The sequence below is a fragment of the Saccoglossus kowalevskii genome, chromosome 1 (genome assembly GCF_978046115.1).
Source record: "Saccoglossus kowalevskii chromosome 1, keSacKowa6.1, whole genome shotgun sequence".
Taxonomy (NCBI): domain Eukaryota; kingdom Metazoa; phylum Hemichordata; class Enteropneusta; family Harrimaniidae; genus Saccoglossus; species Saccoglossus kowalevskii.
In genome coordinates, this window is record NC_140641.1 from 37,528,624 (window position 1) to 37,548,505 (window position 19,882).

Here is a 19,882-nt window from a genome sequence, read left to right on the forward strand (position 1 = left end):
TTAATTAGCCAATAATTAAAAATCTTAGGTTATAACAAAATTTATGTAAAAAAAAATTCTGTATCAACCTCCGTATCACCTACTCGAGAAATCTTACCCATGTAAAATGGAATGTTCCGGAATCCATGGTTTTCTTTTACATCTATTGAATGTTAAACTTTGGCTGGATATTAAAAAGGTTGCGATAGCAAGGTATGGTCTATACTCGCATTCAAACAATTATATTGCATTCCCTATTGGTCGCAGCATGCTCGTCCGAGAATAAAGTATTGTAGATTTTTAAAAGATCTCAATTAAAATGAGTAGAAATTGAGAATAAAATTTGAAAGCTCTCGGAGCGTACAGCTGGATAACATTCACAAACATGGTTCTCTTCGTGGAAGTAATCAGCCCCGGCAACTCGCTAACCAATACAATAGAAATATCATGCTCCTTGAACGATTCTAGAATCATTGGAATTGACTGAATACTTTTTATACTTTTGGCACGAAGACAGTGAAGCAATGAGATGATCATATGTCATTCAACTATGTCCACATTCGGTTATATAATACCAATGATGGTTGGGGGGGGGGGGTCTAAGCCAAGGCAACATCAATCCAATTGTATGCGGTCTACGATATAACAATGACATGCCTTGAGTACCAACGGGGGGGGGGGGGTCCTATTATCCCCCGAGTTTCTACATTGTTTTGAACATTTTAAGTGGTTTTCAGCTTAATGTTCTGTGTTAATTTCATGTTACGGATATCATCAACTATAATTGTCACTTTTAAGCTTAGTAACGCGAATTATTGAGGAGAACACTGACATCACGTGGTTCGTTCTTATTGAGGAGAACACTGACATCACGTGGTTCGTTCTTATTGAGGAGAACACTGACATCACGTGGTTTGTTCTTATTGAGGAGAACACTGACATCACGTGGTTCGTTCTTATTGAGGAGAACACTGACATCACGTGGTTTGTTCTTATTGAGGAGAACACTGACATCACGTGGTTCGTTCTTATTGAGGAGAACACTGACATCACGCGGTTCGTTCTTATTGAGGAGAACACTGACATCACGTGGTTCGTTCTTATTGAGGAGAACACTGACATCACGTGGTTCGTTCTTATTGAGGAGAACACTGACATCACGTGGTTTGTTCTTATTGAGGAGAACACTGACATCACGTGGTTCGTTCTTATTGAGGAGAACACTGACATCACGTGGTTCGTTCTTATTGAGAACACTGACATCACGTGGTTCGTTCTTATTGAGGAGAACACTGACATCACGTGGTTTGTTCTTATTGAGGAGAACACTGACATCACGTGGTTCGTTCTTATTGAGGAGAACACTGACATCACGTGGTTCGTTCTTATTGAGGAGAACACTGACATCACGTGGTTCGTTCTTATTGAGGAGAACACTGACATCACGTGGTTCGTTCTTATTGAGGAGAACACTGACATCACGTGGTTTGTTCTTATTGAGGAGAACACTGACATCACGTGGTTCGTTCTTATTGAGGAGAACACTGACATCACGTGGTTTGTTCTTATTGAGGAGAACACTGACATCACGTGGTTCGTTCTTATTGAGGAGAACACTGACATCACGCGGTTCGTTCTTATTGAGGAGAACACTGACATCACGTGGTTCGTTCTTATTGAGGAGAACACTGACATCACGTGGTTCGTTCTTATTGAGGAGAACACTGACATCACGTGGTTTGTTCTTATTGAGGAGAACACTGACATCACGTGGTTCGTTCTTATTGAGGAGAACACTGACATCACGTGGTTTGTTCTTATTGAGGAGAACACTGACATCACGTGGTTCGTTCTTATTGAGGAGAACACTGACATCACGCGGTTCGTTCTTATTGAGGAGAACACTGACATCACGCGGTTCGTTCTTACTGAGGAGAACACTGACATCACGTGGTTTGTTCTTATTGAGGAGAACACTGACATCACGTGGTTCGTTCTTATTGAGGAGAACACTGACATCACGTGGTTCGTTCTTATTGAGGAAAACACTGACATCACGTGGTTCGTTCTTATTGAGGAGAACACTGACATCACGTGGTTTGTTCTTATTGAGGAGAACACTGACATCACGTGGTTCGTTCTTATTGAGGAGAACACTGACATCACGTGGTTCGTTCTTATTGAGGAAAACACTGACATCACGTGGTTCGTTCTTATTGAGGAGAACACTGACATCACGTGGTTCGTTCTTATTGAGAACACTGACATCACGTGGTTCGTTCATATTGAGGAGAACACTGACATTACGTGGTTCGTTCTTATTGAGGAGAACACTGACATCACGTGGTTCGTTCTTATTGAGGAAAACACTGACATCACGTGGTTCGTTCTTATTGAGAACACTGACATCACGTGGTTCGTTCTTATTGAGGAGAACACTGACATCACGTGGTTCGTTCTTATTGAGGAGAACACTGACATCATGTGGTTCGTTCTTATTGAGGAGAACACTGACATCACGCGGTTCGTTCTTATTGAGGAGAACACTGACATCACGCGGTTCGTTCTTACTGAGGAGAACACTGACATCACGTGGTTTGTTCTTATTGAGGAGAACACTGACATCACGTGGTTCGTTCTCTCATTCCATGCATATACGATTTGTACAACGACTTGTAAACGCAGATATGCTGTCATTGTGTACAAAGCCTATTTAATGAATATATTACCCAGTGCAGATATATGTATATAGGTTTACTCTGAATCAATGTAAATAGCAGCCTCTGTTATGTCTTCAAGTATGAGACTAATCAAGACTGTGAAATCAATAAACGTTGAATCTACACGTTTATTTTATGTAAGTTCAATAATTCAGTAGTGAATATAACAAGGAGTGTTCGACACAGTATTAGAATAATTTCTTAATATATTTTTTTATAATATTTGTTGTTTTTTCGAATCTTCTAAGTTGACAATTTAAACTCTATCAGAAGTTGATTCACTTTATATGTTTGCTTGCAACCTTGCCTTATAACCTCTGAGGTACTTTCTGGTGTCAGGACGTTTGTAACATTATTGTAGTTGTATGTTGCTGTATTTTGCAAAAATGTTCTTTTGCAAATGAAAAAACAAATAAACAAACAAACAACAAGTTGTAACGAGGAATATAATAAAAACTGATATTGCAATTTTGTGTTTTAAAAATGAATTAATGTTTATGTCTTGCCACCACAATATTTGAATCGATGCTTGAAGAGTGCGTTCATTGTAATGAATCGAGATAGATATGGGTACCACGTGAGAGTAACCCACATTGTTCATACGACAAGTATGACAATTTCTAGGATTAATCCGCATAATTCAATTCTTTGATAGCACTACGAATGCGTTTAACTTAGCACACTCAGCCGTCATATAATCATAGCGAATTTCCCATATGCGACCCTTATTATTGACGTTAAGTTTAATTATACTGCCCCCAAATAAATTGTAAAGCAAATTAATAGCCAGATGCATTTCAGTTATTTAATAATATTAATCCACACAATTTAATGCAATATTGAACTTGAAAATAACAGAACCAATAATTTGCATAAATGTCAACTCAAATATAATTTTATCGTTTATGGATTAGCGTCATTGTTCCGCTTAACATGAATAAGATTGCCACTAATATCTGGATTAGTTCCACGTCGACTGGCGATAATATCTTGTTCACCTGTAAGCGTATAATTTTTAGTGCAGGTGACTGCGAATTTGATGACCAACGACATAAAAAGTGACGTCATCCGGAACTATTAGCTCTACACGTGTAGCCCCATGACGCACGTGACAATTAACCAATATCAAATTACTCAATATACGTCTCACACGAAACTCGTCGTATATAATAAACCAGGAACATGTCTTGCAATTAAGTAATAGTTTATTACAAACAATAATTGTGTCAAATTATTAAAATTGTCATATTGCAAGTGTCTCACATGATAACTATAGCAACAGTCTAAATAATACTTTACTTCTATGATTCACTATCGCGAAATTACCGATCGGTCACATGCCAAATTAAGAATGATAATTTATGGCTATTGCTAGTTTTAACTCGTGGAATTGGCATATTGAATGATTATTAAATTGACAAACATTATATATCATCTAATCCGATCGAATCAACTAACATATCAAGTCAAAACAACATGAACTAAGATCGACTAAACAACCAAGATTTCGGTATTCTTTCATTGTATTCACTTTCTTATGCGTTACACTCTACTAGAATGTTCATTGTAATCACATCGATTTATTGATATTACATCAAACACGATCACGAAGTATTGAATTTTACGCTTGGATTACTTTGCTCTTATGATGTCCCCTCTACCTCAAGTGCGAATTACAAAGAATATAAAATCAATAAATTCGTATATATTAATCACCAAGATATTAATTAATTATGCTAATATTTTCCACACGGAATGCGAACTCATCAAAACGGAATTATAACTCAATCGAAATTGCATGTTGACGTAATCAAATCACCATTCACATATCATTTAAATGTGCGATGCTTTTCCCAATTTACGGAATCCGGAATCTTGTAAACACATTCTATTCTAAACATGCTGTATTCGTCGCATTGAACAGGCCAATATTGACATGACGTGGCTGAACGACCACTAGCGTAACTAGAATTTCTCCAAATTCTTGGAGTGTAATAACAATCAATCAACTTTTTGATGTTTTCCCTCATGCCCTACTGATATGCCCTGTTGTGGTTTACACCAGGTTTACTACTGGTATGGCCTGATGTGGTTGACACCTGGTTAACTACTGGTATGACCTGTTGTGGTTGACGCCAAGGTACTACTGATATGACCTGATGTGGTTGACACCAGGTTACTACTGGTAGGACCTGTTGTGGTTGACACCAGGTTACCACTGGTATGACCTGTTGTGGTTTACACCAGGTTTACTACTGGTATGGCTTGTTGTAGTTGACACCAGGTGTGCTACTGGTATGACCTGATGTGGTTGACACCAGGTTTACTACTGGTATGACCTGTTGTGGTTTACTCCATATTTACTACTGGTATGACCTGTTGTGGTTTACACCAGGTTTACTACTGGCATGACCTGTTGTGGTTGACACCATGTCTGCTACTGGCATGACCTGATGTGGTTGACACCAGGTCTATTACTGGTATGACCTGTTGTGGTTGACGCCAAGGTACTACTGATATGACCTGATGTGGTTAACACCAGGTTACTACTGGTAGGACCTGATGTGGTTGACACCAGGTTACTACTGATATGACCTGATGTGGTTGACACCAGGTTACTACTGGTAGGACCTGTTGTGGTTGACACCAGGTTACCACTGGTATGACCTGTTGTGGTTTACACCAGGTTTATTACTGGTATGGCCTGGTGTGGCTGACACCTGGTTTACTACTGGTATGACCCGGTGTGGCTGACACCTGGTTTACTACTGGTATGACCTGGTGTGGCTGACACCAGGTTTACTACTGGTATGACCTGTTGTGGTTAACACTAGGTTTACTACTGGTATGACCTGTTGTGGTTACCACTAGGTTTACTACTGGTATGACCTGATGTGGTTAACACCAGGTTTACTACTGGTATGACCTGTTGTGATTTACTCCAGATTTACTACTGGTATGACCTGTTGTGATTGACACCAGGTCTACTACTGGCATGACTGATGTGGTTGACACCAGGTTTACTGCTGGCATGACCTGATGTGGTTGACACCAGATTTACTACTGGTATGACCTAATGGTTGACACTAGGTTTACTACTGGTATGACCTGATGTGGTTGACACCAGATTTACTACTGCTATGACATAATGGTTGACACTAGGTTTACTACTGGTATGACCTGATGTGGTTGACACCAGATTTACTACTGGTATGACCTAATGGTTGACACTAGGTTTACTACTGGTATGACCTGTTGTGGTTGACACCAGGTTTACTACTGGTATGACCTGTTGTGGTTTGCACCAGGTTTTCTACTGGTATGACCTGTTGTGGCTGACACCAGGTTTACTACTGGTATGACCTGTTGTGGTTTGCACCAGGTTTACTACTGGTATTACCTGCTGTGTTTGACACCAGGTTTACTACTAGTATGATCTGATGTTGTTGACACCATGTTTACTACTGGTATTACGTGCTTTGATTGACACCATGTTTACTACTGGTATTACCTGCTCTGGTTGACACTAGGTTTACTACTAGTATGGCCTGCTGTGGTTGACACCAGGTTTACTACTAGTATGACCTGCTGTGGTTGACACCAGGTTTACTACTGGTATGACCTGCTGTGGTTAACACTAGGTTTACTACTGGTATGACCTGCTGTGGTTGACACCAGGTTTACTACTGGTATGACCTGTTGTGGTTAACACTAGGTTTACTACTGGTATGACCTGATGTGGTTAACACTAGGTTTACTACTGGTATGACCTGATGTGGTTAACACTAGGTTTACCACTGGTATGACCTGATGTGGTTGACACTAGGTTTACTACTGGTATGAGCTGATGTGGTTGACACCAGGTTGACTACTGGTATGACCTGATGTGGTTAACACTAGGTTTACCACTGGTATGACCTGATGTGGTTAACACAAGGTTTACCACTGGTATGATCTGTTGTGGTTAACACTATGTTTACTACTGGTATGACCTGATGTGGTTAACATTGGGTTTACTACTGGTATGACCTGATGTGGTTAACATTAGGTTTACTACTGGTATGACCTGATGTGGTTGACACCAGGTTTACTACTGGTATGACCTGATGTGGTTAACATTAGGTTTACTACTGGTATGACCTGTTGTGGTTGACACTATGTTTACTACTGGTATGACCTGTTGTGGTTAACATTAGGTTTACTACTGGTATGACCTGTTGTGGTTGACACTATGTTTACTACTGGTATGACCTGTTGTGGTTAACATTAGGTTTACTACTGGTATGACCTGATGTGGTTGACACCAGGTTTACTACTGGTATGACCTGATGTGGTTAACACTATGTTTACTACTGGTATGACCTGATGTGGTTGACACCAGGTTTACTACTGGTATGACATGTTGTGGTTAACATTAGGTTTACTACTGGTATGACCTGATGTGGTTGACACCAGGTTTACTACTGGTATGACCTGATGTGGTTAACATTATGTTTACTACTGGTATGACCTGATGTGGTTAACACTATGTTTACTACTGGTATGACCTGTTGTGGTTGACACTAGGTTTACTACTGGTATGACCTGTTGTGGTTGACACTAGGTTTACTACTGGTATGACCTGCTGTGGTTGACACCAGGTTTACAACTGGTATGAACTGATGTGGTTAACACTAGGTTTACTACTGGTATGACCTGATGTGGTTGACACCAGGTTTACTACTGGTATGACCTGTTGTGGTTAACATTAGGTTTACTACTGGTATGACCTGATGTGGTTGACACCAGGTTTACTACTGGTATTACCTGATGTGGTTAACATTAGGTTTACTACTGGTATGACCTGTTGTGGTTGACACTAGGTTTACTACTGGTATGACCTGTTGTGGTTAACACCAGGTTTACTACTGGTATGACCTGATGTGGTTAACATTAGGTTTACTACTGGTATGACCTGTTGTGGTTGACACTAGGTTTACTACTGGTATTACCTGCTGTGGTTGACACCAGGTTTACTATTGGTATGAACTGATGTGGTTAACACTAGGTTTACTACTGGTATGACCTGATGTGGTTGACACCAGGTTTACTACTGGTATGACCTGTTGTGGTTAACATTAGGTTTACTACTGGTATGACCTGATGTGGTTGACACCAGGTTTACTACTGGTATGACCTGATGTGGTTAACATTAGGTTTACTACTGGTATGACTTGTTGTGGTTGACTCTAGATTTACTACTGTATGACCTGTTGTGGTTAACATTAGGTTTACTACTGGTATGACCTGATGTGGTTCACACCAGGTTTACTACTGGTATGACCTGATGTGGTTAACACCAGGTTTACTACTGGTATGACCTGATGTGGTTAACATTAGGATTACTACTGGTATGACCTGATGTGGTTCACACCAGGTTTACTACTGGTATGACCTGATGTGATTAGCATTAGGTTTACTACTGATATGACCTGATGTGGTTAACATTAGGTTTACTACTGATATGACCTGATGTGGTTGACACCAGGTTTACTACTGCTATGACCTGATGTGTTTGACACCAGGTTTACTACTAGTATGACCTGTTGTGGTTGACACCAGGTTTACTACTGGTATGACCTGTTGTGGTTAACACCAGCTTTACTACTGGTATGAACTGCTGTGGTTGACACCAGGTTTACTACTGGTATGACCTGTTGTGGTTAACACCAGCTTTACTACTGGTATGAACTGCTGTGGTTGACACCATATGTGGTACTGGTATGACCTGTTGTGGTGCCATACACTACTGATATGACTTGATGTGGTTGACAACAGGTTATTACTGGTAGGAACTGTTGTGGTTTACACCAGGTTTACTACTGCCAAGTGTGGTACTGGTATGACCTGTTGTGGTTAACACTAGGTTTACTACTGGTATGACCTGATGTGGTTGACACCAGGTTTACTACTGGTATGACCTGATGTGGTTGACACCAGGTTTACTACTGGTATGACCTATTTTGGTGGACACCAGGTTTTGCTACTGGTATAACCTGTTGACACCAGGTCTCGATATTTTACAATAGGAATTTGTCCCACGCGGTTATCAGCATTGTACAATCATTGCTTGTGTAGAGGGTATGCTGGATACAAACACTGATTCCAGTTGGCTCAAATGAAGTAAAAACACTAATGTATGTTAGGTACGTCTGCTCAGAAACGTTATGACGTAACTTCACACAGGCTGCAATGCAGACACATAACATGAAATGCCACCACACAATGACAAGATGGGTTAGGGAATTAATCATCAGTTAATTTGAGTCAGATTCACATTAAGCTTTCCCGCGGGGTGGTCACATACTCGCCATAACCTGCCAACAATCTAAGCCTACTACTGAAAATGAGATGAGTCTCTGCTTCACTGAACCTTTCTACTAGTAGACTGATTAGTTTTTATATCTGTCGGAAACGATGCTTGTTTTAAAATACACTCAACCATTATTCAATCCGGGTATTTATTTATTTATTTATTTATTTATTTATTTATTTATTTATTTATTTATTTATTTATTTATTTATTTATTTATTTATTTATTTATTTATTTATTTATTTATTTATTTATTTATTTATTTATTTATTTATTTATTTATTTATTTATTTATTTATTTATTTATTTATTTATTTATTTATTTATTTATTTATTTATTTATTTATTTATTTATTTGTGTGGTCCATCTAATTAACAGGTGGTTTCAGTGCTTCATTTCACACTGCAAAGTTATGTTATTAGATGCACTAAATATTTAGAATTCTCACTTCAATCAACTAAATAGATTAATCGACGTTAAGACAACTATCTCAGATAATCCCATTTTAGGCGTGTCCTTGACTGGTGATACATACAAATTAAAAAAAAGAACATTTAGTGTAATCAAACTTTGGGATTCTTCATGGTCGCATTTATATTTTACGGTGAACGCACAAACATCTACAAGTTTATTCAACTGGACAAACCATATACTCGGTAACATCAAACACGGTTGTCATGGCAACATCCTCCAGGTGTCCGTGGCTTTCAAGGACCTGTGAAGTGATTTGGGAGGGAGTATACCTCATTTGTTATCTCCACACACATATCAATTGAACAGAGGCGCACCCTTTTTGTTGTTGACCTCTGTCTGGTCTGCTAGAACCACAGTATAAGTATAATAATAAGATGAAGATTCCCCCAAAGGTGTATTTTCCACAAAACAGTTTAATTATTTGTGACTTGTGCAAGTTTAAAGGAAAACCCTATAAGTAACGACCGCGGATAGGGAGCACACTCAGCATTAAACAAATTACTGTATAAAAGCATTTGCATGTTGCGGGCAGAGCTCGCGTGCCGAGAGGAGTCATTTTTTCTCGTGTGGAAGTTTTTCGCCCCTGGCTTCTAGCCCACTTCTGATTATCTCTGGCTATTAAGGATATTGCACACTAAATTAAAGCTTTGTATTATGAATGAAATTTTGACAGGGTTGTCTGCACGAAATAATCGCATTATTGCAATATAACAATTTGGTAATATATGACTTAGACAAATTCATTTCTTAATAGTCGGACCTAGTTTCAATTTCAACTCCGTTTTTCATTCCATTTTTAATACCAAATTGGCATATTAATAATCTACATTCATGGTAATTGAGAAGTTGGAGTAATTATGTTAAATAATTAAAAGCTTGGAAAATTAAAGTGTGTTAATGGATGAAGTTAACCTTTCTGTGGTTGGGGCGACGAAGACACGTTAGGTAGATTCTGTTATTTCGTTTGGGTGTTACTCTGTTATTGGGTAATCAAGTAGCAGACATATGAAAAGAAATTTGGATGTAACCGCAGTTGCAATTGAGATAGATAGTCATGTTATCAATATAGACGTTTGTTATTTTAAGAACATTATAGGATGGGATGGGACGGTGGTGGCGGATACAGATGATACTAAGACGCGGGATTTGGCATTTTTCACATGATAACAACTATGTCGCATCTCTAGTGCCGTTTAATGGAAGGTATAGTATAATACTGAAATTAGTTTGCCATTTTGTACTGTTTGTTATTATAATATTAAAGCAAATGAAACATTCAACAATAAAATTAATCAAAAGGGGAATACAAGTACACCGACTAATTATTATAATTAATTAATTAAAGTCGCATCCCCAATGCATCATTGCTAAGACCGATGAGTAGCACAAGGACAACCGAACGCCGACTGCACTTACTGGCAATCAATGTTTTCAGAATCTCAATCGAGGGCGAATTTTGAGGATTCAATGACGGTTGGTTATTTGGAAGACATGTGTGCAGCACTGCCATTTACGCTTTTGACGTGCGTTTTTCGTTGAACCAATGGAAACATTCCTAGGATCTTTCAACAAAATCATGAAGACCGATGATTAAGTGATGGTGTTAGTGTCCCATAATACTAAGGCAAACGTTGGTGTAAGTGTATTATCATACACTTATTATTCTTATATAATATGAAACTTGAAGCATTTTTTTTTACCTAACGCAACTCCCACACCTTGTAAGTAATATTGATGACAGGTCTTGAAATGACGTGTGCATATGAGGAAAGAATGAACGTTGGGAAACATGCGAACATGCACGTTGTCATCCGTCTCAGTAAAGACCATTACTTAATTAAATATTGAATAACACATCACCAAATAAAAAAGCAATCAGTGAGTATACATAAGCCGTAATCCACACTAGATGGTAATAACATTCAATTCACCGTTGCGACTGACGTAAAGTTTACGTATGTTTCTAATACCAAGAGCAGGCAATAATACTGGTAGTATGAACGTGTCTTGCCGGGTGGCATTATCGAAATGTAATCGTCGCGACATTTTAAGTGTGATGGTACAAAAATCTGCTGTGCTATCCGACAGTAATATTTGCATACTCTCTTCGTGATGAAAAGTTCTAAGAATTTTTTTTTCTAATTAGAGACTGGTGGGAGAATGGAAAGGCATGCCTAACTCGCCAACTAGTTATTAGTGTCAGAATACATCCATCGGAAAGAGAAGAATAGTTGTACGCGTTTCATACATGAGTGTAGATTTCTAAGAAAAAATACATTGAAAATCAAAGTAGTTTGGTGCTGATTTTCACCAATGACAGACACCAATACAGCACGTCAGAAGATCATTGCGAAGTTACTGTTTAGTGTATGGCAGTCCAAGTTCCATAACAATATGTGTGTTTAATTGACTAAACCATAATAGTCGATTTAGGAAATTCTACTTCCCAGACTGCTTGGTATTAATTCATTCAAAGTTATTTAGTCCTGAGAAAATGTTTTTCCGAACTTTACAGCAAGCAGCTTGCAATTATTCTGATCATCAAAATTGAATCGAAAACAAATGTGACTGAGTAAAGTCATATCAATATGAGACGGTTTAATTAACCACAAGCATAGATGCTACTACAATTTTACAACAATCAAATGCATTAATGTTAGCCTACATAGCTGTATTGATATTGAATACGTTGGGATTTAATTGTTTAAAGGTGGAGGTCGAGAAAATAAATCGGATATTAAAATTACAGAAAAAAAGAAAGAAATTGTTATTGACAAAAAAAGAAATATAACAAGTTTACAAAGATGTGGTTAAAAAAAGAGCAGAAAATAAATCGTCAACATAGAAAATAATTGTGTGCAACTTTTTACTATCTTGTCACTTCCAGTCTATAATGGCCATCTATTTTTTATCTGAAAGTTAGATGTATTTTCCTTCAATTATATTATTTTCGCATATCACGTTCTTGAAATCGAAGGAATGTACAAAGAACGGCAGAGTGGGTATTCATCACACGAATGGGTCATGTTGTTGATAGCCAAAGCGATTATATTGTCTCAATTTGGAAATGTGTTAGCGTTGCATACACTAGCTGAGACTAAATCTCGTGCTAGCTGTGGTGCAGCTATCAACACGTCGTTTGTTTTTTCTTGTCGCTAGATGCATTGCACTGAGTGGGGTTTATCAACATGCTTGCATTGTCACGTAATCAAAAGGTTATTATGTCAACCTCTTTCATTTCTAAATAGCAAATTACAGACGACATATGTTGCTGTTGAATTCAATATTGTGTTGATTATTTCTGACACCCGTGTAGTTGTCACGTGCAGAATATAAGTAGAACAGTTATCGGTTTATTCCACGTAGGGTAGAATACAGCGAGAAAATGAAAGTTGAGTCTAAGTTTTATTCCACAATTTCAAAAAATGTTTCTCGTAAAGTCGGACGAGATTGTGACAATGTCAGTGTCAACCGGATCCGTTCCTTCCCCGCAATCGACGTGGGACTATTTTATAAAGCAAACCGGTGATTTCAATATTAAAAGAAATTTACCAATCTCATTTGTGATATAAATTACAGTATGAACGAATAAAGTCCGTAATATGATCTATTTCAACTCATTTGACATTTCATCAAGATGAGAATATCTTCAATAATTATATCCCGCAGAAATATAAAACAAGTACAAAAACCGTTCCTGCATATCTGCCTCAATTACGCGTCTATCATCTGGATCGTAATAGCGTAGACATGGCTGTCTGTTGACGTTCTCCCTCAATCAACAAGTTAAGATAAATGTCATAACAATCGCTGTTTGACAAAATCCCTTTTCTAACTGACACATGAGTACACCAAATTTGTCGATCATCTGATATTTAGTCCACCAGAGGCATTCGCGGCTGCTTTAAAGCAAACGATGGACTCGCCTCGCCGTCCATTACAAGCTTCAATTTAAGTGGGACTGCTTGGCTTTCACGATTTCTGTGACAATAGGGCAAAGCTCGCTATCGTTTCTATACCAATTAACATCTCTAGTAAAAAGACAATTTATTTATTTACCAGAAAAAAAGATGAATATTCACCCCATACAGAAATACTTATTTATATTATATGAGACATAAAAAAAAGTCAGTCTCAGTGCGACGTCATCACATTTACCAATTCTCCAAACAATATATAGTATTTATAACTGGAACTAACAATCGACAAGTATTATAGCGTTAATATTCTGAGTACATACACTATTTAAGTATCGGTGCAGAAATGTCGGTAATGGCAATGTTAGACACGAGATGCCATCGATCATTGATAATTTCCATGAGTTGAGGTGTCTGGAACATCTCAGTCATCCCTGGGTATTCGTTTCGTTTTCCCCGGCTTCTTATAGCGTCAGAGTGTTTTATTTCTTCTCACTGAAAGCCTGCTATATTTTTCCAGCCTTCATAGAAGTAGCGACAACAGAAATAAGTTTTTAACTTTTTTATTTATTTATTTAATAAATGGTGTATAGAATGTTTAAACTAGTCGATATTTCTCGCAGAATTGCAACATTGACAGGATATATGGGATTTCAGCCTGAGCAAGTCCAGTACTTGCACGAATGTGATGGCTGTCAACAGCTTGTACGGATATCAGCATAATGTAGTTGCGTCAACTAACACTCGTACGGCAATTAAACTCGAATGCCACCAGCATTGGTTTTACCATAGTAATTAATCGCGTATTTATAACGACATAAACGATTTCTTTATTTATATTCAGTCGCAATCGATAACACTAGCGTTCAAGGCCGCCATGTGACAGTCGCGTGCAGCAACTTTCACGCACATTAGTTGTATGCCAAGTTATGGTTGGGAGACAAGCGATCACATTTTTTAATTAAATATATCGTGTAATGTTTAATGTACCAAAAACGTCGCAGTGTGGTCGCCGTCTTTTCAAGTACAGACAGACAAATAAATAAAATTGATTCTTTTGTTTTTCTTCAAAGGCAATGTCATTTATCCCGTGCTACGAGAATTGAAAGCCAAACCGACGAACACGTCACGTGAGATATTCGGACTACGGCGAACAAATGAGCAACGGCACACTTCTACTCACGAACACATCGTGGCTATACTAGGTCTGGTAATGGGGATGTAAAACAGTTTACAAACTGATGTTTACGGAATATTCACGGTGGTTCTGAGATCAGCGTATATGACCGTACACGTGTTTACATTTATCCTGGTAGCAGCACTTCGTATTTAGAACGTTATAAACGATGCAATGCATAATTGAAAATCGATAGTGTTTACAAACAAACACTAATTTGCAAGGTCTGTACATATCGACAATGTTGTGGTTGACTTTCAGGTGCAACATATTCCGTAATACATAATATAAGCTTTCATAACTATTGCATTTCTAACTCTGCAACTCCTTCCAGGCAGATTGTCTAAAATAATGCAATTATCGGTCAGTTTGAAGATACCCGTGTTTTCTTTTACAATTAAAAAGCTAATAATACAATCTGTTGGCACGCTAACTGAAATGTTGTAGCTTCAATGTGGATTTACAAGCAGCACATGTTAAACTGGTAAATGTCCAGCGAAAACACATTATTAAATATATAGTGGCGAAACAACTTGCAGATATTTGTATTATATTCACCAGAGATTTTATTTTTGATCTGTTCAATTTCGGGGTCAGAAACGTTCACCTACAAAGCATGGCATGGTAAAAACAGCCAACGCATTGGCCAAAGATGTGGCTATTAGGTCAATGACTGTTACTGAGAGAAATATATTAATTAGGTCTTCAATCCCGTTTTAAAAACTCATATCATTTAAATTAAAGCTCAACAGCCCCGAACTGCTATGCAAATACGACTTTTGTTGCTAAGCATCGGTCCACCACAGCTGTTCCAGTTTGAATCGCAGCACTGGAATACAAAATACAAAAGAACACGCACACCGCGGACTAGTTTAATTGTTTGTACAACGGTGACTAGGGTCGACCCAGTCTCCATATCATGCCCCAAGGCACTACCAATTACACATTCAGTAAAGTATATTTGTGTTGTTCAACGGCGAGTAAGATGCATGTAAAGGAGACATGTACCATACACACATGGGAAGGGCTTACTTTGCCAGTGAATGACAACGTTTTCGAAAAGATAGGAAACACCGTATGCACCGTTTGAATACACCGATCTACAACGCCCCTGTCTTTTAGTCCACGTTAGTACATGAATAAGAACACTCGGCTTAAAATAACACCGTTCTAAAAATATTCAGTAGTTGAATTCATAGTAGTGGGGTTTTAATTCAGCACATTATAGCGCATGGCCGGTTACAAATAAATATGATCCGAATAAAATATACATAGTCCGCGCATAAACATTTAGCCTGAGGTGACATGTGGAGAAATAAAATGGTTACTTTATTTCAACATTTTGATTATGTATTGTTAGCAAATGCGCCACAGTTCGACACGATATGTTTACTGTTATATTCACTATGTCATGATACTTAGGAAAATGATCCACGAGGTTATATTTCTATTAATAACATCGTCAGTGGCGGTACGTGTGAAATTTGGGAATGGGGCGACAGATTAAGGTGGGCGATATTCATTGTAAATTCAGAAGAAACTGGTTGAATTTCGCCGTTTTTTTAAACGACGCACGGCACGCTTCTCTGGGTACCGGAGTAATGGAATTAAAAAAAGATGATACTCCTGGGAAACGCACAACCCGATGTCGGGTAAACGCGCACCTTCTTCGAACTTTCAATACACTACGAGCCAAACTATAACTAAGGTCACGTCAGGCTGCATTGTACGTTAATGGCCTTAAATTAGGACGCTTAATAAAGAGACAAAAAGTAACAACCCCTTGTTCATTAACAGAATTGAAGTATATTAAGTTATTGATAGGTATGTGGCTTATAATTCGCTATACGTGCCCGTAATTGACATGTATTACATTTCTATTCTCCCTTTGTGTATTATTGCAATTTAACATATTGGATCTACCCTCGTGACTCCATCGTATTCTCATGGAAAAAATTCATTACTGCAATGAAGGCACTATCAACACGCTCGATCAAATCAATAAGCCATGAAAGTTATAAACGCATAGATTATAACAAGGAATTGAAAGGGAGTTATTTTGAAACTCACTCGGTCGAAATTAAAGTATGAATTTTGTATAAATTCTCATTATGTACAGACACGAGATGACTATTTCGTTACAAATGAACCCCGCGATTGACAGAGGCGAAAGACTGAAGTAAGGCATAATTTTCATTATTTGAACAGCTTTGGGAAACAAATAATATTAATAAAAAACTACTATAGTATGTATGTATTCCCATATTCCGACTGTGTGTGACGTCACAATACATTTACATCTTCAGCAATATATCATCTAATCATCAGCGAAGTAACGGCTTTTAAACTTGTTATTCGATATCTATTTGTATATTGCAAAGTTGGTGTTCTTGTCTTGAGAGCGTGTCTGTGTGGTGGGGGGGGGGGTATTTAATAATTGTTTATGGCTGAGCATCAATTTGTTCATCAACACGCGTTTGTTTCTGTCACATAACAAACCCACTCTACATCTTCCATTATGTAGCTGGGTTATGCGTTAAAACTGGAATTGTTATGATAGTATGTGTTTAATTCGAGGTGATTATTTTAATTTGTCCGTCCTATATGACACTGCCGCAGCGACAGAGACGCCGGGCCCTGCCTGTCTCCCTCAATAGTGTTTCCATGTGCACGATGCGCGACTTTCTGTAAAAGGCAATTGTCCGCACTAATACTAGTGACATGTGTGCCACACTAGGCGCCTATATTCGTGCTTTTAAGGGCTATAAAATACAATTTTCATTATTTCAGTAGGACTGGTGATTTAATCTGTTGTTGCTGGCTAGATAAACTGTATTCACCACATTATCCGCCAACAGATGATACATAGAAATAAATAAAAGAGACCGCGGTAAACCGTGAAATCCCTATATATTACTCGCCGAAACGAACAGTCAAATAAACCCCCTCCATCCACCCACCCTAAAAATTCTACATTTTCGGGTTCTTTCCAATAGTTTCAAATGACCTGGTATGACCCAAAGTGACGCAAACTTCATTTATACATATGGAACAAATGATATATAGTGCAATACTTAAATATAATTTGTAAATGTCAACAATAATAATCTGAGAAAACCCACACTTTCCTTCTCTATGGACCGCCGGGCTTGAAATAGGATCGCTGGTTCTTTTAGCCGCTATGGAAATTAACGAACCGACGTGCGACCCACTTCAGTCAGTCATTCGGCCAGACACACACACACACACACGGAACTAAGCAAAAACGGCGGGGACACCCACTTCATTCTGCAATATTGTTTTTCATATAGTCTTACACTTTTCAATGAATGAAGACTAAAATTAAAGGGACCTGTGCCGCGAAATGCCACAATGTCTAGTTGAGTATGCGCAGTGTTGACTGCAGCTACAGCCTTTCAGATCAGTTTGTCCCGCACTATATGTACCGCTGGTACATAGAACACGACTGCCACACACCATGTTTCAAAACACTATATAAAATTCACTTACCCTCATTTCCTCGCCGTCTGCTCATTGTTATATTGCGGTTGTTGTCTGTCTATCCTCGGACAAGGATTCCCGTCGTGTTGAATGGACAGTCTCTCGGAAAGCTGTGTTAATAGTTCGAGACTCCAGCACGATGTGTCGATGGAGAGGCTTGGTCGTCTGTTCTCAGTGAGATAACCGGCGTCCGGGAAATATGAACATATAACGCGTATCCCAGGATAACTTCTCGGTCACAACAACAACAAATACAACACTACGTAAGATGTATCGATCTTTATATTAACTAGTATGCCCGTTCTTGTGAAACGTTCTATCGTATCTACCGACTCCGATCAACCGCCTGTGTGTCGAACCCGGCGTACTATAAGGAACAGACAGCAAGTTAATGTGTATACACTGACGGAGCTGCGAGCGCTGCCGGCACTAATTTGTTAAATAATAAATTGTATTACAATCCACGCAGTTAGACTCAACGCGTCGTGGCCGCGTGCTGTGCGGTGAAGTAACAACACGAACCAACCAATCGTGGCCTTCTGGGACGGCAAGACCATTTGCGTAAATGAATACCAAACCACAGAGAGAACGAATTGAGGGGGTTGTACGTGTCAGACTTTTTCATTGGCATCGAGGGATATGATTAATAACTCAATAAGATTGTGTACATGAGATAAATGGGTGCTCATGTCATTTATATACAAATGAAATAAAATGCAAAGACGTATTGAAGTACATCACCCCCCCCATTTTGCCTAATTTTCTGTACTGCAAATTAAATTGTAGATATGGTGGGCACAAACAACGCAACTTTCAAATCTTCCACATTTTGAGTTCCAATGATTGAAGTGTATATCGTTGTATAAATGTTCTATATAGTTTGCAATCGTATTCAATTGCATGTTTTTTTATGGTATTTTTCATTTAGTGTTATAGTCAGGGTTTCATTAAGAAGCAGTTTGTTTATTTTCTGTAATAACATCGTAAACGCTCACGAGATGAATTACTTATCGGAGACATGACATCATTGCCACTATATACTTTCTAAATTCAGATGTTTATCGCCCGAACGCCGGATATTGTGTCGATTAGCTTATCGAAGTTCAGCTGTTGTCCAAGATGGCACGTTCTGTTTTCTATGAACATAACTCTGGAAAAAAAAATGATGTCTTCATCAATTATTTGTCAGAGCAATAACATCGCCGTATAGTAGAAGAATATATACTACCGGTATTACTAAAGATTTTACAAATAGTGCAAAACATCCACCAAACCGACCCGAATATAAAAGTGCCGATGAATGTATTAATTGTTGCCGCAAAACGGCGCTAGCACGGAATACAGTTATTGACGGAGCAAGCATGTGAAATTTGATATATACAATCTAGATCACCATGGTATTAATAATTTAATAATTAGACAGTTTGCAACGAATAGAATTTGAAAACAAATTCTATTTATCGAAGGCATATAGGTACGAGGTATTTATATTTCATATTTGAGAGTGACGCATGCGCACGTTGAATTGTGATATCACATAATCAACGTATTTGTGGTGGGATGGAGATCTGAATTAACGTAATGTAGTTGTCGCAGTGAAGAACTTATATTTCCAGTTTACCAGTTACTATTTGATAGACCGACCAACCTAGTCATGAAGTTCCAAATATGAATATGGTCTCTGTGGGAAAATTCACGCCAGCACCTGCAATTTCAATGTGAGCACAAAGAAAAGGGGAGACAGCAGTTACATTCAATGA

At 38.3% G+C, this 19,882-nt stretch overlaps 1 protein-coding gene across 1 annotated transcript in view; it reads right to left on the minus strand.

Moving 5' to 3' along the window:
* Window positions 1-18,687, minus strand: part of LOC100378912 (LIM domain only protein 3-like) — a 33,968-nt gene extending 15,281 nt beyond the window's left edge. Inside the window, exon 1 of the mRNA XM_006817171.3 lies at window positions 18,132-18,687. Within this exon, the coding sequence (XP_006817234.1) occupies window positions 18,132-18,156 (25 nt within the window). The 5' untranslated portion in view covers window positions 18,157-18,687. The remainder of the gene's footprint in view (window positions 1-18,131) is intronic.
* Between the last annotated feature and the right edge of the window lie 1,195 nt (window positions 18,688-19,882).